This window comes from Phoenix dactylifera, unplaced genomic scaffold (genome assembly GCF_009389715.1).
Source record: "Phoenix dactylifera cultivar Barhee BC4 unplaced genomic scaffold, palm_55x_up_171113_PBpolish2nd_filt_p 000601F, whole genome shotgun sequence".
In the NCBI taxonomy this organism is placed as follows: Eukaryota; Viridiplantae; Streptophyta; class Magnoliopsida; order Arecales; family Arecaceae; genus Phoenix; species Phoenix dactylifera.
In genome coordinates, this window is record NW_024067998.1 from 121,412 (window position 1) to 145,789 (window position 24,378).

The following is a 24,378-nucleotide window of genomic DNA, read 5'->3' on the forward strand; positions in this document are numbered from 1 at the left end:
GTATTTTTTTTCTGTTTCAATTCGGTGAGGGCTAAGGTCTGACGTCGGGGAACCCCGACCTCAACAGTTGTCATCTTTATAATTGTGTATTACCATATGCAAAGCTTGAAAAGTATTGGTGCATGCTACTTTAGCTCTTAGAGCCCCTAACATTATTTTAGAGAGGGTATTCCAAAACAATCATTATTTGGATTTCAGAACTGTCGATTGCTCATGATGATGTCTATCCCATTTTAAAGGGTTTGAAGCATTTGATCCCCAAATTGAGATATTTTAAAGCAATTCTTATTTATTTACGGAGACCTGCCGTTTAGATAGCTTCTTACGTCGCGATCAATACTGCCTTAATGATATGAAAGTCCTCCTTTAGTGGTACCTCCAGTTGCATGATTTGACGTATTTTGATTCGAGTGGCTGCTCGTATATTACGGTCGTGTCCGTCTTTATAAGAAAAAAAAAGAAAAATCTTGGCAAGAGGGGAGCCAAGGCAGAGAAGGGCCACTGTGGGAAGGTCACCGTTTATGGTCACATTTTTGGGTCCCGCGGGCAATTACCTGGGCTCCAAAACAAAAGCGCCGCCATTCTCCGTGCCCATCCGTGCGTCAGCCCACCCCGTACCCCAAGCTCCAAATTCAAATTCGTTTGATAGTTTTTCATTTATTTCCCAATTTAGTCCCCTCGATTTCAAATTTTCCTCCAAACCCGAACACCTTCCTATTTTTCTCAAGACCAGTCCACGGATGCATCCCACCTGCCACTCAAAATGCGTGCCCCCAAGCGAACTTCTCGGGTCCGAAAAGAATCCACGGTAAAGGACTCCCGCACGAATCATGAAACTCACGCGGCAGCATCCATATCATAGTACTCCAACTTGATGGCCGAGCGGACCCTTTTTAACCTACCATGGGGAAAGATTTTTTTTTATCTGATTCTTTTTTTTCAGTCTCTCTCCCCCTCACTAAAGCTTTCCCCAGGAATCTTGGCTGCTCGTCATCTCCTCTCTCGTAAACCTCTATCCACGGGAGGAGAAAACCGTTTTCCCCCTTGTTTCCGAAGGGTTAGGGTACAAAGTCTCTTTCTCCGTCTTCGTCTCTGCTGATGCCTCTAGTTCTTTGACGGATTGAAGTAGCAGGTGATGGTGTTGGTTTTGATCTTCCGAGCGTCTGATTTGGGTGCTTGGATGGTTTTTCTATCATGATTTCTGCTTGCATTTCGGGAATGATTTAATAAGTTCTGGTTGTGATTTCGTTCCCTGTTTCTAGGGTTTCCACTAGTGACTTTGGTTTTTCAAACAGTATTTTGGAATATTCTTTAATAGTGATCCGAATTTGTAAAGTTCTACAGTTTTACTTGGAATTTATTATATGTTAGTGTGATTGAAGTAGGGTAAATTGTTTTATATTCATATTTTTTTTCATTGATTTTTCCCTTACAAATTGTCGTGTGATTTTAGGAGCGCTGTACAAAGTTTATTGATAATACTAATGTGAATCAGCAAGCACTGTCCCAGCTTCTCAAAGGTAGGTTCATGGATGAAATCCATTATCTGCAAATATCAGGGAATAGGAACAGCGAGATGGGATGGGGTTTGAAGGTTAGCGATTGATGGTTAATACCAATCTTTTCTGTTATTCGACACAGAAACATCGAAACACTATCATCTTACAAAGCTCAAACAGACACTTATCGGTCAAAAGTGTTGCTTCTTGTAAAGCTTGAGCAAGTTGTAGCATCAGTTAGAAGAGTAGGAATGCACTTTCAAAAGACAGAGGTAAGGCTTACAGGAAGGCTGACAATGTGGTGCAGGTTAGTATCTCGCCAATAACAAGATGTATAAGATCGATGGAGGAAAGATGGACTAGCTGATGTATGCATGTGTAAGTATGTAGGTGAGAGAGATTAGACAATGTACAAGAGTAGATTTGTTGATGAAGATAACTAGTCCCCTGTAGGAGGGGAAGTTATTTATATTGATGTCCTTGAAGAACTTGGAAACACCTGGGTGGAGATGCAAAATAGTCCAACATCCTGACTATGAGATGCCAAGACATAACAAGCTGAGCTATGCTGTGCCAGCTGGTGGCTAGATGAAGTTTCCCGAACAAGTTCTCCCCAAATCAGCTTCAGGCATGAATCACAAAATAGTAGTTCATTATCTATTTTCAGATATGTCAAGATCAAATAATGTTAAGGAGATAGAACAAATTACGACCATCGAATGTAAAACTGTCCTTAATATTATTTTCTACCACCCTCCCTAACTTTCTCTCCTTCTCTGCCCGAACCCCTAAAACTCCTGCATTTCCTTCCCTCGTTCACGCTCTATGGGTGCTCATGGAAATATAATGTTATAAACCCTCGTTGATTCATCAAATCAATTACATGGTTTCCATATCATAAGACTGCTTTATACCTAAACTTGACATGACCGACGCGGTTAGGACCACTTTGCAGTTTTTATAGGTCGTCACTAGGTCATAGAACATTCTGGAGCTTTGTTAAGTCATGTCATTATATTGCCTAATAAAATACATGGATGTGTTTAGTCTTTTTTATTTATACTTTTTTGGTCTTCTTAAATCTGATTTACAATGCGCTAGCCGTTGTGTTGTTTGCTATAGGTCATAACTGTTATATTGCATGGCACTGGTTTTTTAAACCCTTGAAAGGGCCAGGCTTGGTGAATCCAAAATCAAGTTTCCCATTTGTTTACACTTTTCTCTAGATCACTTCATATGTATAAAACCGCTGAAGCATAGCTCAGAGTTTTGAGTCTAATATTCTTTCTATTTAATTTGGGTGATTTTTATGTGTAGTGATTCCCACCTGTTTCAAATAATTTTTAACCAATTTTTATTTTGCTTGTGCGTTTCATGATTTATATCTTAATGATAAAGGGTTTTTTGTGGAATTTTCTTTTCCTAATGATATCAATTTTACTTGCATTATTATTACATTAAGCATTATCATCATTTGGCCATCACCCTTTGTATCCTTGTTCCAGATAGTGCTATATTTCCTCTGATTCTAGGAGATATGTAGAATGTTCATCTGAATCTTAACTTTAACTAACTGTCTTCCCATTAAATTGGGCTTGTTTTTGTGGACATGGTGTAACCTACCAAAGTTTGAGAACAGTTTAGAACCATCTTTTATCTGTATATGTCAGGTATCTAGAAATTGTGCTGGAGAGAAGGTAGGTAGAACAACTCAATTGATTATGTAGTTTATGCTCGTTCTTGTAGGGAAAGATGCTTTAACAAGCCTGATTCTTGGTAAAATTTTGGACAAAGTGGGAGGACCATTGAAGTTTGAGATTGGGAATGCTTATTTGTCGAAGAGATTGGTCGTGTTACAATCCTAATAGAAAGTGCACTACCAGAATTAGTGAAGACAAGGGCAACAACAGCAATGAAAGTTGAGTATCCACATTGGCATTTCTACCTGTATGTCAGGAGCTCTATAATAAACTATGTTACTGGAATACCATTTCGAACAAATTATCTTGTGACAACAATAAGGTTAATATTTTTATGAGACAACTTCAATGATGGAAATGTTTCAGGGGTCTGTTTATCAATGAATAAATCATATCCAAGATCCATGTTGCTGAAATGAGTAATATATAAGTTGGTAGAATGTAAATTTGTATTATGAGCACATAAGTCAAGTAAGTTAAAAGTTGTGCTGGTTGAAAATATAATGGCTGTAAGTCAAGTGGGGATGTTGGTGCTGTGCCATGAAGGCCACAAGAAAACTTCAAAAAGAGATCCTAATTTTTTGCATGTGTAGTAAATGATGAGGGAAAAAATTTGGGACTACATGAGTGGAAGTTGCAAAGAAGGATATCAAAGGCTTTTGCTTGTTGTGCTATCACTATTGGGAGTTAGCATAGAACTGATAAGAAATATGTGATATAGGTGCAGTAAGGCTCACACATATATGTTTACACAATATTTGAGATATCAGAATATTTTGGCATCCTGTTATGATAATTATGTGGCTATAATAAGTGTTAAGTTGCAAATTGCGTTATCGGTATTCTCAATCAGTAGTGTTCCTAATTATATATTCAAACGTATTCTATTATCTAGCACTGGCTCCTCCAAGTTTGGTGGCATGTGAGCAAGCACTGCCCACAAAGCTAAAGGAGAATGTGGATTCACGTTCATGGTTTAGAGGGATCTTGCAAGATCTTGGAATTTGATTCTGTTTAATTCCCCAAAAATAATATTTTGTTCTTGTAGTTTCTGATTATAAATGTTTAATGCCTTTGAACTCCGTGGAAACAATAATTTTTGCTGTCCACTTATGTGTATCAGTGTGCATATATAGTAACTCATGCAAGGGTTTTGCTGAGGTCATCTTTAATTATTTCTCTGTTGACTAAATTAGATATAGCCAAACAATAAAAGGAAATAAGAGAGAGAGAATAAAGCAAAGTCAATTTCAAGAACAAAATGTAGTTCTTTTGGTAGCTTTTCCTCGGGATATAACTTAGTTCTGGTGGAGGTTGGTTAGTTAGTCATTGCCAAATGTAAACTTCCAATCTTTCAGTACTGTTAAGACCTCCAGATAAACCTAGTCTGCAACTTGTTTTAAATAGTTATACTTGGCAGGTGGATTTTTACACATCCTGGTGCCTCTATCTTGTCATGTCACCAGATCTGGACTTAAACCTAGTGGTTCCAGATGTGCTTAATCTTTAGAGTCCTGTTACATGTTACTTGATGGGTTGTTTTTAAGGTTTTGGTTTTTCAAGAATATATCACTATTGCTTTGCAAGTTTAATTGTAGTACAGAAGGCATCTAATGTACTCTCTCACACATGAAAGAAAATTTCAGTCTGCAATAGATTATTATTTCTGCTCTCTTCCTCACATGAAAGAACATTTCAATCACAATAGATTATTATTTCTGTTAATAATGGTCTTCATGTTCTGTCAATGTACATCTACATGGCAAGTTCAGAAATGTGCTTGTGTTGTTTGCTGGAAATAATTTATGGCACATTTATTTTATCTTTATTCTTTTTGATATATTTGAGCAAGGCATGTAATATGAAAGCTGCAATGAACTCTTGCATATTAAGTAGGAATTCAACAAGTCTGAACTATAATTGGTTGTCAGCATTTTTCTCTCATCAGCTTGATGACATCTCTTTTTGTCCACAGATGGAGTATCAGCTTCAGGTGAGGAATTTTGCACATTTTGTAAGCGAAGATGTTTGTGGTAAGATGTGGCATCTTTCACCATCATCTTCCATCTGCTAAGGCAGGACAGATTTTAAGCTTGTAGACTCAGTTATTTTTGTTGATCGAACAATGCAAACAAGAAAAAAAGTTCTTGCGAGAAATGCTTCCAGAAATCATGCTAATTCTGGATCTTGTAGACAACCAAAAAAGGTGACAGTGATCAGTAAAAAGAAAGTTACAGAGCTTATCACATCATCTGCAAAAAAACAAAAATCAGGTAACTTTTTCCATCTGTCTCCTGTTATACTTTTTGGTATAATGTTGTTAAAAATAGTAAATAAAACCAGGTTTAGTATATCTGTGGTTAAACTATCTCTTCAAAACTTGTTGACCTTTCCTCTTCTTTCTATGCGAGCTTCCAATTTATCATACACACACTAAGGCAAGGGATAGATTTAATATTTCAAGATACATATTTTCCTTAGTGTTCATTGTTTAGTTTGCTAGATTATACACCTTTTTTCCTGGAAGGTCAATTGTATTATTGTACTGGCTACAGTCCTGCAATCTTCTTTTCTTCTGAAGTAGTTTACCAAATCTGACATCTATAATCTTTGTTTACTTGAAATTTTTATTGGAGTTCAATTGCAATTTTTTGGTTCATAATGGTGATGTTAATCTACTTGTGTTTTTTCTCCAGATGGAATTCTGTCAAGGAAAAATAGATATGCACAGGCAGGAAAGAAGTTGCATTCTGTTCGTGATGTGGCACAAGATGAGAATCAGGACATCTCTGCCGCAGATGCGACTTCCCTTTGCCATAAGGTAGTGGTATTCATTTTTGTTGTGATGTTTTGCACCAGTACTCTTGATGTATAAAAAACATCGTATTTTATATTGCAATTTCTTTGCTTTAAATTTTTGCATTATAATAAGTAACTTTAGTGAAGAGGAGACTGTTTGTTTCTCGTTTGATAAGCCGCTTTTTACAGGTGTTGTAGTTTGTAATGCAGGTTTCTTCATATTTTTTAATTAAATATTCTTGTATTCATATGCAAAACTCCTAAACTTTTTATATTTAGTTAAGCGATATGATGTTTTTCTAGATGGTTCTTGCTATAATTACTCCTTTAACCTTAAATGTAGTTCAAGCCATTTAATTAGTTGATCATTGTTCATGTTGGCATGTTTATCTATTATTTGGATATTCTTCTTCTAACCACATATTAATTGGAGTTCTTGGGTGTTTGTAAGAAATCATCAAAGATGGAAGTGATGTATGAAATTATGCTAGTGGATCAAAATATCTTCTCTTTGTTCACCCGCTACCTGGTTACTCACAATTTGCTATTGCCTTATGCAAGATTTATTTGGAGTTTCTGTCTACCTTTGCATAGCATTTTTGGAATGAACCTTAAATTTGCCTGTCTACACTATGGTAATCGATGATGTCAATCATGCAATTTAAGTAGTTGCTTTTATAGTGACATATAGTTTTTGTCCTATATCCACACAATTTTTTTATGTTTTGCTATTGTAATTTAAACCTAGCAAAGCATCATCATAATTGTCCCAGTGTGCTCTGCTTTTTTTTGGTCATAGGCGTAATTTCTGAGATTTTAATTATATGATTAAATAAGAAAAACATTATTAGAGATATGCAAAATGCAAAGAAGTTGATACTGGACAATCATTTTCTTGCAGTTGTTTAATTTGGTTTATAATTGTATATTAATGGATTCATTTATCTTGATAACTTTTGGTTATTATTTTATTTCGTTTATGCTTGTAGATTAGTGGGTTCATTTATCTTCGTTACTTTTTTCTGTCCATTTTAATACTAGGTTCATCACTGATTTTCATTTTTAAACAGTGCTATGCTTGATATTTGCTTTAGCAGTTAAGCCTGACAATCGAATTTAATGCTGTAGCAGCAATCTGAAGATAATACTGCAGAATGTGCAGTGGATACCTTATTCTCCCCTTCCTTCCATCATCATAAAGACATCTGCGGTGGCATAACTGATAAAGGTATGTAGTTTGTAATTTCAGTGGATTAAAATATTGAAGTTCTTCCCAATTGATGATAGCATTCCTTTTCCTTTTTTTTTTCTTTTTTTTCCTTTTTGGGAGGGGGTTGGGGTTCATTTGCGTAAATGTTTTTTTCCAATTTAATTCAATTTTTGTACTAGCAATTCGGTGATGACATAATTTAATAAAATACCTGTTTCATGTCCCTTCGTTTAGCAACTTATACTTTGAAATATGGATATATTTAGACTCATCCAAATTTTGTTGGCTGCTGGTAGTTTTGATGTCAATAGACTTGAATGCTACCTTTGTGTTTACATGATACTTAAATCCATGACACAAGTTGGATCGTGCACTATTTTATAGCATAGTGCTGTTTATGTAGACCAATTCCTAATCAGGTTCACAGAAAAAATTTCAAATCTGAATTCAGTTAAAAATTACAAAATGACCTAATGTGTATTAACTAATCATTTGCTTGGATGAGATATCTAGACAGGCTTTGCTAATAGTAAGTAATAAAATAATCGAGTGTCCTTTTCTCTTCTCTAGTTTTATATTCCTTGAAGGAGCATAATTTGTGAAATGCTTCTTTAAAATTTTGACTCTTCAAAACCATGTTGTTCTTCTTACTCATTTAGAGGTCTGAATGTGAGATGATAATCCTCTATCTCTCTTTTTGATATCTGATTTAAAGTCTTTTCTTTATCCAAGATTGAGAGTATATTCTGAAATCTTTTCTTTATCCTCTGCAATATGCCTATTACATCAAATTTCTTGATACTTCTTTGTTAACAATTTTCTTTCCTTTAGTAGGGAACAGCAAACAGTGTGCCAATTGTAACTGGCACAACATGAAACTGCCTTTTAAAACCTTAAATTTAACCAACAAGACTTGTATATATCTATTTAGTTAGCCATGGCATTATGAGTGCTTTTTCGCCATTGAGTTGTATCGTGGTATAATTGCTTGGATATGTTCTCTAAGGTAGTTTAACATGAATAATAGTCATGTTGATCAGAAAAATTATTACTTGTTTAATATTGTTAGTTAGTAGATTCGTGTTATAGTTCTTAGAAGATAAAATACCTATGGCTTTATCTTGAGATTGGTTTGCAGTGATGTTAGTGAATATATTGATTATATCATAGTCATTTTGGTACCTTTTCAATTGTTCATGCAAATAAAAGCTTGTCAGGATCGTAGTGTAATGCTAATAGTTTGTACAAGCTCCTTAGTTACCCTCTTGTATAAAATATCCTACTATCTTCTCAATATTGCACAAGTTCCTCTTTTGTTTTGTCTTCCTGTTCATTTGTGCAAGTTTTAATTTCTTCACCATAGATTTTACCTCTCCTAGTATTTTCTTCCCATCTGTTGGAAATTATATTTCTTTCTGTAATATCTCAATATCTTGAAGAATTTTCACCTTTGTTCACTACATCTTTATGTCATGCATATGTCAATAATGGTGCTGCATGGATATACTAGTATTTATGCCAAGGTACGCCGAACCGGTATCGGTAGGCGTACTGGTTGTCTACCGGACCGGTTCGAGACGGTTCGTACTTGAACGGGTCGGTACGAACCGGTCTCCTGCTTTTTTTTCGGTTCCCGTCCGCACGCGGACGTGCGGATAAAAGGTGGCTACATAGTGGCATTAAATGCTACTCTGTGGCATTTATGCCCCGCATGGGGCAGCGCGCGCGGGGCAGCGTGCCCGCGCGCTGCCCTGCGCGGATGAGTTGGCTCACGCGGGCCACGCGCTACACCACAGCGCGCGTGCTGTGATTTAAAAAAAACGGGTACTGGTGCGAATTGGCCGGTACGGGCCGGTATGAGACCTGTACGCACGCGTATCCATCAGTACCGTCCCGAAAATAGCTGGAACCGGTTCCAGGCCGGACCGGTCCATGCCGGGCCGAACCGGCCGGTACGGTCTGGTTCGGCAGACCATGATTTATGCTAACATATTTGAAAGTATTCTTAATGTTGGAGGTTGCGGTCAACTTAAGTTTATGACATATTAGTCACTGAGATCATACAAGTGCCTTCTTCATTTGCTTGCTATTAGACTTTTTTGCATGGAGGTGCTCAAGATTTTCATTTGATATGTTTACTTCAATTGATCTCTTGTTATAACTTTTTATTTTACTCCTTTTTAGTTGGACATTGAAAGCAAAACTAGGGGCTGATCAATCATTTCTGGAAATTTTTAAATTTTTGTTCATTGTGAAATAACCAGAGCACTTAACAGTTATTGAACAGCATGGCATTTTTCATGGTTCAGTCTTGGTTTCAGCCCCCTGGTTAGAGTATTGATTTTGGTGGTTTTGCTCTTAAGTATTGGTCAAAAAAATCAGAATAAAATTAAAAACGAAGAAAATTTGTGAGTGAGAAAAATAAGGATAAGTTTTTTTAAATCATTTTATTGTATTACGAGTTATTTAGGTTATAATTTGTGTTGTCTTGGTAGTTCTGGGCCGAAACTAATCTGTACTAACAGGATTTTACCAATCTATTGATGATCATGTAACCTAATTACTAAAGATATTTGAAGGTTTATACATCAAAAATCACACCAGAAAAGATCTTCCTGTAATCTAATAGATCTTTCTTGCTTTTATATATTTATATAACAATTTCTTTAAAAAATAAGAGTGTAAATTTCATTACCTCTTGAAATCTTTAAATAAGGAGGAATTTTTGGCCAATTCCACCTTTTGATTGCCTGCAGGGAGAAGAGTTGAAGGAGATTGCTGTGGGAGAGGGATGAACGGTGTTCATCCCATCTCCCAGCAGTGAACATTCAAAGGAAACAAATAGGAATCTTTGAGGTGACATCAACTGTCCCTCATGTCTTCTGAGATTCCAATTAAAAAAGTCTCCTATCAGCCACAAAATAGCAATATAAGCCTGTTTCAAAATAGTTAACATTGGTCAGTTTTTGCCGTAATTGCCAAAACTGACTGAAACTGAAAATTTGGGTTGGTCTTGGATCTCTCCATGTCAAAATCAGTCCATGCTTTGTCCAAAATTTGTCTTTGGTGCTTTTAACAATCAAAATGTGGAAATGAGAAAGGAAGTTGGTCAGTAGTATTGGAACTTTATTATGTCAGTAATGTATATAACAAAGCCATTTCATGTGGTTTTTGGTATGACCGTACGTTTGAATTTTTTGCATTCAAGTCTTTTCTTTTCTGTGTATTTTTTGTGATACAATAATCTTAGATTATTTACAATATGTTTTCTTTAGCTTCTAGCTGATTTTTCCTTCGACCACAAGCCTGACTTTTATCTCGTACTAGGTATTGTGGCCGGGGCTTTCTAATAAGTCTATTCTCTTTTTGCAGATGATGTTGTGGACTTGTTCAAGAGCAAAGACGAAGCAAACCCTCATGATGTTGAGGTTGAAGAATCAAAGGCTGGCACTTACTGCTGTCCACTAGAAAATCAGCAGAAACATGTTGAGAAGAGAACAGAAGTTATGTCAGCATGTGCATGTGATGATAAAGCTGATTTGACAAATCATTTGCATACTCTTCATATGAAATCAAATCGTGCAAACTCGTCATGCGATGATGAATATAATGTTCTGGGGAACCTCTCTTCGGAAGTTTCAGCCATATATCTTGCAATGCAGAACTCTAAGTTGGAGTGTATTGATGAACAAAGTCATAATTCAATGTCATCAGAAGGTTGTGTGGAACCTGATGAGGGTGATGAGTTCGATGATTTTGATCCATACTTATTCATCAAGGATCTGCCTGATTTATCAGCTGTAGTTCCAAGATTTCGGCCCATGCTTTTGCCAAAGCAAACGAGGAGTTGCCCTTCAACTACCCTTGTACTGGATTTGGATGGTACTGCACATTAACTTCCTCTGATTGTTACTTTGATAAGTATATGGCTTTTTCTGGTCTAATATTGATTTTTGAATCATATCTGATGCTTAATATGCTTTATTGTCTAAAATTTTTACCTTTTCTAAAACATTCTCAAATGTATGTTTCTTGGGTTAATATAACTCATTTGAACATTACTGTCTTGCTAGCCTGCTATTATCCTATGTATATAAGTTGTTTATGCACAGCTGCTGTTTATGATAACTTAGATGCTCCAATAGTGCATCCTACCTCTTCTATTTGCTTAAACAAGATAAAGATGCCGACTGGGAGTTAGCACCCTATTTATAATTAGACATCATAATTATTTTTATTCTCTTAACAGTTAGCTTTATGTAATGTTGACTAATTTTGTTCATTGTAAGGCCACTTGTATGTTTGTAGAGTCAAGCTGATGCTCATGTATAATTTAACAAATATTTTGCTTATCAATTTTCACTGTGTGCAAAAATTGAGGTAGATTTTGCAGACAGGTTACAATCATTATGCTTCTATGCATTGTTGAAATCTTATGATCTGAGTCATTGTTGCTTGTTAATCTCATTGGCACATTTCTAACCGAGCAGAAGGGAGGAAAAGAATTCATGTAGCTGACCCCAACTTGTTTGGGATTAAGGCTTAATTGAGTTGAGTTAAATCTCATTGGCATGTTACCCAGAGTGCAACTCGATATCATACTTGGTAAGTTCCATTTAATCGGCTAGAACTGGGTGCATGATTAAATATTTTTGTTTGCACAATCAATGTAAGTCATGTTTGATTTAGAGAAAAGATAACACAATTTCTCTACCAAACATGATGCCGTGCCAACTTTTCATAAACTTCTTAGCATCACCTCATAATGATCAATACTCTATATGGTCCTCAACACAACCTGTGATTGTAGTGTGCAAGCATTTGCAGTGTCTTTCAGACCTATACTTGAGTTCTAAGAAAATTTTCGTCTTCAGTATCTTGTGATTTAGTTTTATCTGCTTGTTTTCATCATGTGTAGGATGTTTGTCTTTTGCTGTTTGATTTGCATTGTTATATGCTTATTACTGTACTATGTTTACTTGGCAGAGACTTTAGTGCATTCCAGCCTGGAACCATGTGAAGCTGCGGATTTTACATTTCCAGTTAATTTCAATTATAAAGAGCATACAATTTATGTACGGTGTCGTCCTTATCTTAAGGACTTCTTGGACAGGGTTGCTAGCCTATTCGAGACGATTATATTCACAGCCAGTCAAAGTATATATGCTGAACAGCTCCTCAATGTACTTGATCCAAAAAGGAAATTATTCCGCCACCGTGTTTATCGTGAGTCCTGCGTTTTTGTGGAGGGTAATTATTTAAAGGATCTGTCAGTTCTTGGCCGTGATTTGGCGCATGTCGTCATCATTGACAATTCACCTCAGGTAGTTCTTTTTGTCTGTTGTGGGTAATTGCAGGGTAAAATTGTAGTATAAAGTAGAAAAAAATGATCAAGGCTCTTGACTAGCAATTGCTCCAACTTTTGTGTCATTGAGAACCCTCTGGATTGATTAAAGTTAACTAGTCAAATATTTACATCTCAAATATTCATATGTAAGAATTGTAAATGCTGTTTGTTTCCCCTCAGCACTTCATGGTTCATATTTCTACTTTACGTATAACTCAACATTTGTTTCCTAATGCTGACTTAATTGATGACATTCTTAAGTATATGAAGCAAGTGATCCTACTTATTGCGGTAAGGACATATTCACTATTATTTTGGAAAGTCAAGTTTAGCCATATACCTCATTGTGGTCATTGAGAACAAAGAATCCCCATATGGAGGGCCTATGTGATTATTTACCTGTCAATGCTGTGTTCTACAATACAATGTAGTAATGTACTTTGTTGTGTGTAAAAGGGGATTTTGATGTCATCTTTTTTTAATCTTGCCAGGCATTTGGATTTCAAATTGACAATGGTATTCCTATTGAAAGCTGGTTTGATGACCGTAATGATCGAGAACTGCTTTTGTTACTCCCATTCTTGGAGAGTTTGGTTGGGGTTGAAGATGTCCGTCCGCTGATAGCCAAGAAGTTCAATCTTCGTGAGAAGGTAGCTTCTGCAGCCTGTCTGTCCCTTGAATTCAGAAGCTGAGGGATCACATTCTTCAGAAGAAAGTATGTAAGGATCGAGTACCTCAAAACAGTTTTAAGTGTCTAGGAGGCTAAAGGCCTTCTGATACGTCTCCGAATTTGTCTACTCCCCTTTAGACTCTTATTTTACCTCTCCCTGTACCATTTGTGCTGTTGTAATTTGTGTTGTGTGGAAGGGGTAATGCTCTGTAAACAACAAACTAAATTTATCCAATAGGAAAGTGCTGTCAAATTTTGCAATTGGTGATTAATAAACTCTAATTACTTATGTTGGAAAAAGTTGTTTTTTTTTTTTTTTTTTTTTTTTTTTTTTTTTTTTGAGCTGTTTCTGTATATGCATCGGTGTTGCTTCTTACTGGGGGTGTAATTCTGCTTTCTCACAACTATGGAACCAAGTGTATGGCAGTATGGTTCGCTTGGAAAATGTAAGTACTTGCACGCCTGGTTATTGTGATTCTAATCATGCTTCTAGAATTTAGAATTGCAGAAGGTTATAGCTATAATGAAAAATTACAGTTCTAGGTTTTGGTCTGATGCAAATCAAGCAAACTTTTCATCTTTTGCTTCAAAGACATCGTTCTTCTGGCAGTCATACAAATTTGGTGGGGACTGCTCCTGTTATCAGGTCTGGTTATTGAAATGCTAATAGTTGTCTTGGGATTTTTTTCCTTCCCTGCCCAATGTTCGTCACACTAGAACCATAGTTCTATAGTATGTTTAGCAACTGTGCTTGCTAATTGAAGACCAGGTAGTTTCAGAAGCACATCCAAAAGATAGCATTGTAGATTAAATAATATCCGTCTGAATCTGTTTTTATATCCAAATTTATCTAGATATGAATAGAAATTTAAAGATATATATATCCATTAAAAAAATAACTATAAATAGAGATAGACAACTTTTTAATCAATCTGATACCATTTATAGCCCTATTTAATTTTATATAATATTAATAAATTTTTTAAAAAATAAATAACTATATTAACATACTATGAACTTAATGTATCATCCACTTAATAATATTCTTGATTATGTGATCATAAATTTTAATATTTGATTTATATCCATATTTTTGATATCCAAATTATATTTATATCCATTTAAAATAAATATAGATATAAATATTTACATTCGACTAATATCTATATTTATTTCTGTATTCATTAAACAAAACTTCAACCGTGGCTGCACAATTAGGCAGGATTAAGTAGAATTGTAAACCAAGCATTGGTTGTGTTCGGCAACATATCACAAATTTTCAAAGAAGTCCATGTACCAGCTGGATGAAAATAACAATATGCTTGCCACCGATCGACCGGGCTGAGAAATATCACTAGTGTAAACCATTTTATCCTTGTATGCTTTGAGCATAATGTCGGGAAATAGAGATGCTCATAAGGTTTAAGAAGGTACCTCCCAAAAGGTTAAGAAGGTGGTCCCTTCTTTCAGCTCGTTTTGAGGTCAAAAGGGGTTCTTGGAACTCATTTGCAGGTTGGCAGAGTCGCGATGTGCAGAACAGACAATATCAGTGAAACAATTTTTTGCCATCATTGGCTCTACAAATTCCACCCATCAAGTAAACATGATAGAACAATTTCCTATCTTTGACAGACAAGTTTTGTCCCCTCTACAAGGGCAAGATATAAATATCAGGGAAAAGGAAAAAAAACCCTCAACATAGTTACAATTAATGGCATGGAACAAAATCATCTATACGCCTGGATAAATCAGGGAGAAAATGCTACCTGCTGCACTTAGCTTTGGCCAATTTCTTCCTCCTCTTCTTCTCAGCCTTGGGAATCTTCGTCTTGCGAGCCTCCCTTTTCTCTTCTTTCACTTTCTTCTTATGTTCTTTCCTAGCAGCTCTCTTCTCTGCAGGACCCATCTTCATCTCAGGCTCAGATGCAGATCCATCTTCATCAGAGTTAGTACCAGAACTATCCTCATCGGTGTCTATTTCAGTAGCTTTGTCCTCCAAAGAACACTTTGTCTGCAAATCCTCCAAAGATTTCAAGGGGGTCTCAGTTTTTGTTGCGTCCTGCTGTTGCTGTCGGGCACTTTCACTTCTAGTCTGTACAAATCCTAGTAGGGGTTGGTCATAAATCTTTTCTGCTGTTGGCTCAAAAGCAAATGATGGACGTGAGAGCATTGCCATCTGAACAAGATCCTCCTCGCACTTCTTTACATAATCCAATCTCTTGAGAATGTGAATCATGTGCAGCACAGGCAACAGCCAGTCAGCAGATAATTCATGCAAGAACCATCTCCAGTGGAAGAAGCAATCTCAACAAAGTCTTATCAGGTCAGCATAATTAAATGATACAACCATCAAAAAGAAGAAAAAAAACTTTCATGGCTAAAAATATCATGGGACGGATCTAAAATTCACAATAGATTGTCAAACACATTTGTTTACCAAGCATGCAAATATTCAGCTACATCGTGAATCCTGGTTTTGTGAACTATTGGCGAATTAGAATCGGAAGCTACAGCTTAAATAGCATCTCTCTATTTTGATGTCTTGACTCGAGAGATCCAAGATTTGAGAGTGATGAGATGGGCCCACCAATGACAAGACAGAAAATACTGATGCGAATTACAAATATTGCATGCAGGTTCCTTGTGATGGATAATATGATTAATGATACCAGAGCAAGTCTAACATAACAAGGAACATGACAACTTCAACGACAGTTTCTGTTTCACAAGGGTACCTGGACAAACATGGTAGGTGCAATTTCATCATCCTGAGCAACTGTCTCCCCTCTTTCCATAACTTTTTGCTGAACCTGAAGTACTTTCAAAATCAGGGCTGTGATTTCTCTTCCAGGGAAGGGGGAAAAAAATGAAATAAAAAGAAAACAAACAAGCCTTGTATAGACAGGGTCTGGTCAAAATGATTCAGAAAAGGAAACAGAATATATAATGCACGGAAATACCTTCTCCAGATAGTCATCCACGTCTTCATCAGCAATGGATTGATTGATCACAAAATCAAATAGCTCCTTAACTGTCATTACAGCAACTCCATGCTTTTTAAAGAAATCCTGCAAGCCAACATTGAAGGCTTAAAATAGACAAGATAAAATTAACAATCTAGACAAGCAAATCAACTTACCGAAACATGAACACAGTCTTCCTTTAAAAAGTCTAGTGCACAAGGATGATCAAGGTCTACTGCTTGCGAAACATCAATAATGTACAAGTGACCCTGCAAAATAGATAGAACCAAAAAGAAGGCGTGTAAGACATCTAGTTATGAACCAGGAAGTATGATAATATAGCACAGATATTTATCAAAACAGCAATACATAGCTCACCTCAAAATAGAGTATGTTGTATTCACTGAGGTCTCCATGTACCAATTTACACTTTTGGTACAGTGTCCGCATTATTGTAATAATCTGAAAAAAGGAGGATAACATCAATGATTACAAATTTCAGATACTGCAACCATTTAGTAGATGAATAAGCATACACCATTTAAAAATTGAAACACTACCATGTCCACATCTTATAGAAAAGTGTGGCAGAGATTAGCTTATTGTTTTAGAGGGCAATTTTTAGCGCAACAATAAGGTTGTTCTATTGTGACCCCGGTGTCACGAGTTTGAAACACAAAAAAAACAGCCTCTCTGTGTACAAGGGTAAGGCTGAGTATGTTTGACCCTCCTTAGACACTAAAATGGTGGGAGCATTGTGCACTAGGACACCCTTTTATACAGTATAAAAATAATAAACAATTGTTATAGAAGGACCTTCTAGCACATAAATGTTATCAATGGGACATTTTTCATATGACCACATCAAAATGATCTATAAGAAGCTAAATTTATTGCTTCCTTATCTAATGCCTAAGTTTATTCTGGTTTGCAATGATTGAAGGATAGGGCTGCAACTTGCTTTTGGCTCAACCAGAACACGACCTAACAATCCCACTCATTGAGTAGGCTGGTCCATGTTATATAAATTTAGGCTAGGCTTCGGCTAAATAATTCATATTTTTGGTTCATAAAAAATTACTCATATTCTTCATATAATTATGTCTTTAGTTTTTATAAACTGTAAACTTCTGCAAGTGTACAATCACAACTGATGGATGGTTGAGGTCTCAACAGAACAAATACCAATCCAACAAAATGTCTCAAACCTTATCCCGACCTTAAAGTATCTATTTAACCTGATCTAATCCAATCAACATTGCCCACGTCAACCTGACCTCATTCGACACTATCTTGATCCAACCTAAGTTTACTTAAGATGAGGTTGGGTTGGATTGAGTTAGAGAAAGCCCAACTAAGGCTAGGTTGGGTTGGGAGAGATAAAGGTTGGGTTAGGTTAGCCCTCAAACCAACCTAACCTGCCTGAGTTGCAAATCTATGAAGGGCTATGTCGATATAAATTTATGAAAATCCTAACATTACGGGAATATTTCCCAGCTTGTCAATTCCCATGATATCCTAATTAGATATCTATGTTAAATGGTGTATGCTCTCTTAATCTCAACCCAATATTCCAACTCCTAAGGCTGTTATTGCTAGGATTAATTTGTTGAACTTCCTACTCGGAGATCGTTCTCTCGCTCTCTCCTCCCCAACCCAGATTCTTAATTCTGAAAGCTCTTCAGCTTTTAATGGTCTCATAAGCCACAACTCTTCGCTCGCAAGAACCCTTTTTTACAAAATAGTTAGTTAATTAATTTTAAACCTTTTTTAAATTTAGAATTTAGTTAAATTGCATGTATCCAAAATCTTTAGCATCGTGTTTGCGCTGTATTATAACTAGTCCAATTAAAAATGTTGCTTTCATTTTTAAACAATTTGTGACTACTATGAAGCATCAATAACATGAAATTTTGAGCATACCTCCACATAACCTTCGCGCAACTTGTCTTCAGACAAAGCAGCATCCTTCAGTCGTGGTGCAGCCCAACCTGACTTTCCTGCATGAGACAACATATTAAAAATCATAGTAAATGTTCATAAGCCCATCTAATATCCTAGACACAGAAAAGTATTACAGCAGAACAATTTTGACATTCTATTAAAAACAAGCAACAAAGCTTAAGTAGTTTGACCAACCAGGGCATGTGAAGTTATTAAAAGACACATACCAATGAATTCCATGACCAAAACATGAAGCCTTAAGAGTAGCGGTGTTGGACACCTGATTCCTGCTGCTTTTACCCTACAAGCAAAATGACGATGTTTGAAATCCATATTTACACCATAAATATAAACTAGATGCAAAATAATATGGGAATGAACAAGAGAAAGGAACAGTACAGCTTGTGATCTGAAGCATAAAGTTTCTAACAATATCATCCAGCCAAGAAGAATCAGTACCCAACGAGCTCATAAAGAATTTCTTCACGATTAAGTTTATTTTATCTCTAAAGCAAGAAAGACTTGCAAGCAAAACATTAACACTGCATTATAAAAGGAGCAATTGGAAAAAGTGAACAACACAAACCCACTTCCGTGATTAAAAAAAAACAATAGGAGATCTAAGTAGCAGGAATCTTCCATTTATAATAGTGCATCTGCTCCAGAATCTCCTCAGAAATTCGTAGCACACCTGTTTCCTAAATGTTACTCATTATTTTTTAAAATTTCTACAAAAAAACCACTTCCCCGTACCTATGCTCTTGCACCTGCACCCACTTCTAGTAACTAAGTAGGAGATCCGTCAAACCAGATGCTGTTCTTTAGACAATAAAGAAAATTCTAAAACATAAATCAAGACAGATATGAGAATCAATCTAACTATTAGAAGAGAATCCTTTGTTTTTTACAATTAGATTGCAAATTTATGTAAATATACTAATGCTGGGTAAAACATGCTTCAAGAAAATCAAACTATCTTTGCTCATTTTCTAACTCTTTCTTATAATACTCCTTCCTCTCATATACCAGAAAGATTTTCTTCACATTTTTTTAAATCTAACATTACTTGCATCACCATACACATGGCAAATGATATGGATTTTCTTTGATTCCTTTTATTACTCATAGAATGGGACAAAGAATAGTATGATATCAAATTTCAAAAATACAAACATAGACTGTCCCAAAGAAAAAATACTTTATCGAAAACATGCAGTTACCGCAAAAGATTTCTCATTTCTTTCTCTGCCCAAGTCTTCACCATCTTCCTAGGGTTGTGCTTGCAGTAACCATGTCTGAAACGGTAGTCCCCTTGTACATAACGATCTCTGTCTCTGCAGTGATGCAAGAATAAAATAAAATAAAACACAAAGTCATAAATGCTTGTACTAATCAAGCCCATGTGTATGCACCAGTTCAAAATGCTACCACACCATCCAGAACAAAATATAAAGCTGAACGGAAAGTATAGTAGAGGTACAAACAGATAATTCTTAAACCAGTTCTTACACATGCATACTTCTTACCAAACAAGATAAATTATTAATGAAAAGCATCAAAGAAAAGGCCTGTTTTGGTGAGCATTTTGAACTAATAACTAAATATAGAGACAAGTCTAATAAGTACAAAAAACATGGTTAAAGGATAACTACTAATTAGAAAGTATGGATGATAAAAAAAAAATGAAAAAGGTTGGGTGATTTAAAGCGCTCAGCAAAATTACATAATCAGAATTCAGAATATCATTTCATCACTTGACAAAATGTGCAACAAGAAATTGTTTCAATCAGCAGGTGCAAATAATATTAGAATGATGTAAATACTTACCCTGTTCTTCAACCATTTGGTATTATTTCCTCTTCCTTTTTGTTAAACCATAACATGTTCATGTATTATTGTTTCATCTATCTACCCTAAACAATTGTTAGCAGTTAAAATAATATTTTCTATCTCATATTATATCTGAACCAGTAAAACTTGGCAATCACTTTGATGTAAACAGCTTACGGCTCCCATAAGGAGAGTTTACTTATGATGCTTCCAGGGTGCAGCTCTCTAAAATAATAAATCATATTATGTACCAGTCTGTAACTTGAATCCTGAACTGTAATGTAAAATCAGGAAAAGACATAAGCAGCTTAAACAAATCATTACATACAATTGCTCAAAAATATCTGACAAATTTTCAGTAATCACACTACTAATAAAAAAGAAAAGGTTTGATCAATTTGATTCCAACAATAACTATAATGCCATTTAAGCTATGTTTTACTTATAATCAATATGGAGCATACAGACTTCCATCATCCATTGTAATTTAAACCTATAAGGCAAATTATATACTCTGTGCAACAATAACATTGTATCGAAATCAAAAAAGATAAAAGAGGGTCTATGAGGGAACAAGACAAGGAGCCTATAAAAGAATAGGAAGAAGGGAGAAAAATGCAGACAGGATAGAGAAAAAACAAATTACAAGATCAATCTTTCCAGAAAGAGAACTATAAAAGTGAAACTTAGATACCACAGACCATCTGCTGCAACAATTTTATTTTTTTAAAAAAAACTTAGGTGAGATTAAGATTCTTTCAATCCTTGCTTTCAACATCTCCCACCAAAGTGCATATGAGATAATGCTCTAAAACATCTACTTGTCTTGATTAACATACTTATTGTCCTACGCCTACGACAACACCTTAATGCCTGGAGTCATCTGCTAAAGGAGATGATCTTCTGAAAGTTGACCGCACCAGATGGTCCAAAGTAGGTCAAAGAAGCAGGTGCAGGGAAATTTCCTCCCATAGCACACTCTCCATTTAATATATGCCCAAGTGTCAATAAGTTACCTCCAACAAATATTCATGCTAATGTGGCAAAGCAGCCGACAACATGGGCTTTAAAAGGTACCAAAAGGAGCAGAATTAATTAACTTTTTCAATAGAACCTATACATAATTGTAAAAAAAAATCACTTAACCATCATTCTTGGACACAAATAAAAAACAACTGCAAGCCATTTACTGTAGAACCTAAAAGATTAGTTAAATGTTATATCTTTTCTGCAACAATTTGCAGTCATAAACTATAACATACATACCTGCTACCTCTAAACCAAATAAAAATATTGGAAGGAAAATGAATTTCTAATGAGGGCCCAATAACTTACTTAAAAACAAGAACAGAAGTTTTATACACTTTGATTGCCAATTCCTGACCATCAGCTTTAGTCGCATGATAAACATTTGCCTGTCCAAAAAAAATAAATAAACAGTGTTATCATTAAGAATCTCAGGGTTGAACTAATCTATTGATTTATGTGTAGCAATATATATATACATTGAAAATATGTATATATAAATATATGTACATGTTTTACTTGCTTTCTGTTTATTCTCTATTTCGTTTATCAACTGACATGACACATTTATTGAAAATATAGGGCAATTAAAAGATAAGAAGATGGAACTTCAGGTTATCAGTAACAAAGGGCATACTTCTTTCCCAGTAGAGATGCAGCCATTGATATCATGAAAGACTCCACGATTCAGCATTTTGAACAAAACCATGCGAGTTCTTGGGTCAATAGCCTGCAAAAAAGAAACTATTTTAAGAACTATACAAAGTTACATAGTCCACAAAGGTGAATTGCTCCCAACAAAATTGCGGGAAAAATTTGAACATGATTTAGAAAGCACTTTGGATAAAATAACTGAATGCAGAGAAGGCCAGAAAATATAGGCATCAAAAATTTAAATGATCAACAAGATCACTTCCACCCTAACATTAAGGATATGTCCAAGCAAATCCATCAAGAAAACATTTAAATAAAATAAAAAATGAGAAGGCGCAGAACTATAATGAAGCACCACATATACCTATTTCTAACATTTACAACCATATTAACAGATGCTCCTTGGATTAAGTAAAAGCTAGCATACATGTTAATTCCAAACAAAATTGCTATGCAGTTCTAACATAGACTAGAAAATGCAATTGGAAAATTTGAAATACATAGTCAAACATTAGAGTGGAAATAACTTCATTTTGAAAAAAAAAATAATGCTCCATGGGGTAACGAATGGACCACTACACCAAGTGGACACTTGTGGAGCATGGTATGAAGCAGAATGCTACGAGCACATGGCACTATAACTGGATAAAACCTGTAAAATGACATATTTTTTGCATTTGTGTGATTTTTGTGAACTATTGCACTTTTAGCTTCCTAATTTTTCTTTTGAAGGGCAAGTTTGTGAGCTCAAGTTGCAAACATCTTTAGCAATCATGAGGCTGCTGTCCCACGTCAAAGGTATAGAAACATAGTTGAATGGACACAATCTTCAGAAAACCTAAGGCAACAAACCTGGCACTTCTATTGCCTACATAGAATAATCATGGAGAGCTAATTTAAAACAAAAGACCCAGTTAACAAAGATAAATTTCTCACATTGTTAAGTAAAACTATACGTCAAAACATGCAGGTACACAAAGAAATTCACAGTAACCAAACAAAACATAAAAACTGTTTACTTTTGCTACATAATGTTTTCATGGAATGGGATACCTAGACCATGGATGAGTTTCTTAATACATTCATAAAAACAGCAATATAGAATAAAGCAGGTAAACCATAATATTCACATTTAGAACGAAAACCTGCACAAATTGTTTCCTAATTCTAATTTTTTCTTGAATGTAATGCATAAAAAAATTCTACCTGCTCGACGGTGGCTCGATCTGCTTTCTCTGTATTCTTGGTTCTCCCAATGGCCATCTCACGAACACTGTCCCTAATTGCAGTCGTTACTGTGTTTGACATGCCCACATTCATCCTCCCTTCCCACTCCTACATTAGTAACATGCATCTCAATAATTATAAAAAGAGTAGAAATGCAGAGCATAACAACAAAAAATTATATATATATATATATATATATATATATAAAAGAAGAAATGCATCACAGAAATCAAAACATACAGTTTGTTCGCCTTCGAATTTTAAACTCCTCTCTAATTGAACTATATTGTATGACCAAACAAGAAAAAATACAGAAGAACCAGACCACAAAATTTGCTCTTTTTCTCTAAACACAAAATGCAATCTACAACCAAACCCTAAAAGATCGATAAATTGACTTAAAATGTCAACTTTTTACCCGTTTTACCAATAAAAACTACATTTTTTATCAGAAAAATTGCTAAAACCCCCCATAGAGACGGAGAGAAAGCGACCTCTAGAGGGCGGGCGCGGATGTGGGAGGTGTACTTCTGGTTGCGGTTGGAGAGGGGCTGGAGAGGGCGAGAGAGGACGCCACCGTGGGCGTTGGGACGCCGGGAGTTGGCGAGTGAGAAGGCGGCCGAGGTGCCATCGCCTTCCGGGCCCTCCCTCGAGTCCAGCCAGTCCAAAGCCTCTCCCACCTCCGAATCCGACGACCACGACTCCTCTTCTTCCTCTTCCTCTCCTTCTTCTAGCTCATCTTCTTCCACTCGTCCTGCCTCTCGGCCTTCCATGGCGGAAGCGACGACGGCAGTCTCTTCTTTCGCGTGAACCCCCATGAAACCCCTAGGGCAACAACTGTAATCGTCGGGCAATCCGAACTCCCAACAGACGGAAACGGCAAAGGGTCGGATCCCCCCTGGCTTCGAATCGGAGAGCGCCGTGCCTCTATATATTGGTCTATAACCGTCACAAGTGCAAGCTGAGCTTGGTTTAAGACCAAGTCCAGCCTAACCAACAAAGCATTCAAATGTTAACTTCGAAAACAAATTTGGTCATGTTGAATCGGGTCGGTCAAGTTATGTTGGCTTAAGTCAAAATCGGCTTAATTAAACACATAGAATTTCAATTCTAATCCAAAAATCTAAATCAAAAAATAAATTTGATCATCTCGGTTGAGTAATATTGATATCTAACCCATCAATTAGTAGGTTTACACTTTCCGTATCAATATACAATTGTATGTGAAGGGTTGAGCCTAGAGTAGTGCTATTTCTCAAGATATCTGATTTTTTGAGAATTACTTTAAGCCAAAAAATTGGGTTCTCATGTTCTTACCCTTGATAGACCCCTACTCTTTGTTAAGATAGGCTCCCATTTTATGTCTTAAAAGAGAGAAAAAAACCAAAAAAGAAGAAGAAAGGAAAGAAGAAGAGGAAGGTGAGGCTTCTAACCTCAATTAAATCACGATTGCAGGTTGACGCTCGCATAGAAAGTTCAAGTGCGGATGTTCCGTACTGAAATTCAATA

General features: G+C 35.9%; 2 protein-coding genes across 4 annotated transcripts; one reads left to right on the plus strand and one right to left on the minus strand.

Annotated features, from left to right (window-relative positions):
- Positions 1 to 919: 919 nt before the first annotated feature.
- LOC103715740 (CTD small phosphatase-like protein 2) lies at positions 920 to 13,525 on the plus strand. Of its 3 annotated transcripts, XM_017844953.3 has the most exons (8): positions 920 to 1,132; positions 3,246 to 3,418; positions 5,175 to 5,472; positions 5,896 to 6,020; positions 7,127 to 7,226; positions 10,581 to 11,090; positions 12,195 to 12,532; positions 13,047 to 13,525. In XM_017844953.3, the coding sequence occupies exons 3-8, from the start codon at positions 5,325 to 5,327 to the stop codon at positions 13,245 to 13,247; spliced, it is 1,422 nt and encodes a 473-aa protein (XP_017700442.1). In that variant the 5' UTR covers positions 920 to 1,132; positions 3,246 to 3,418; positions 5,175 to 5,324; the 3' UTR covers positions 13,248 to 13,525. The 3 variants fall into 3 exon arrangements, with proteins under 3 accessions (XP_017700442.1, XP_008801703.1, XP_008801715.1); XM_008803481.4 differs by lacking the exon at positions 3,246 to 3,418; XM_008803493.4 differs by lacking the exon at positions 3,246 to 3,418 and having other exon boundaries at positions 7,130 to 7,226.
- Positions 13,526 to 14,771: 1,246 nt separating this feature from the next.
- On the minus strand, positions 14,772 to 23,782 carry LOC103716154 (serine/threonine-protein kinase RIO1-like). Its single transcript, XM_039119705.1, has 12 exons — positions 23,364 to 23,782; positions 22,849 to 22,977; positions 21,626 to 21,718; positions 21,298 to 21,377; positions 19,353 to 19,466; positions 18,360 to 18,433; positions 18,112 to 18,188; positions 16,567 to 16,650; positions 16,365 to 16,457; positions 16,186 to 16,293; positions 15,961 to 16,035; positions 14,772 to 15,443 (listed from the first exon to the last, which is right to left on the minus strand). Exons 1-12 carry the CDS (start codon positions 23,685 to 23,687, stop codon positions 14,988 to 14,990), a joined length of 1,707 nt encoding a protein of 568 aa, XP_038975633.1. The 5' UTR covers positions 23,688 to 23,782; the 3' UTR covers positions 14,772 to 14,987.
- Positions 23,783 to 24,378: the final 596 nt, after the last annotated feature.

Coding starts and splice junctions, on each gene's coding strand:
- LOC103715740 (XM_017844953.3), top strand. CDS start 5,325: ATGCAAACAAGAAAAAAAGTTCTTGCGAGAAATGCTTCCAGAAATCAT. Junction 6,021..7,126: donor CGACTTCCCTTTGCCATAAG/GTAGTGGTATTC, acceptor TTAATGCTGTAG/CAGCAATCTGAAGATAATAC. Junction 12,533..13,046: donor TCATTGACAATTCACCTCAG/GTAGTTCTTTTT, acceptor TAATCTTGCCAG/GCATTTGGATTTCAAATTGA.
- LOC103716154 (XM_039119705.1), bottom strand. CDS start 23,687: ATGGGGGTTCACGCGAAAGAAGAGACTGCCGTCGTCGCTTCCGCCATG. Junction 19,467..21,297: donor ACTTCTGTTCTTGTTTTTAA/GTAAGTTATTGG, acceptor GCATCACTGCAG/AGACAGAGATCGTTATGTAC. Junction 16,651..18,111: donor TGCGCGAAGGTTATGTGGAG/GTATGCTCAAAA, acceptor TCCTTTTTTCAG/ATTATTACAATAATGCGGAC.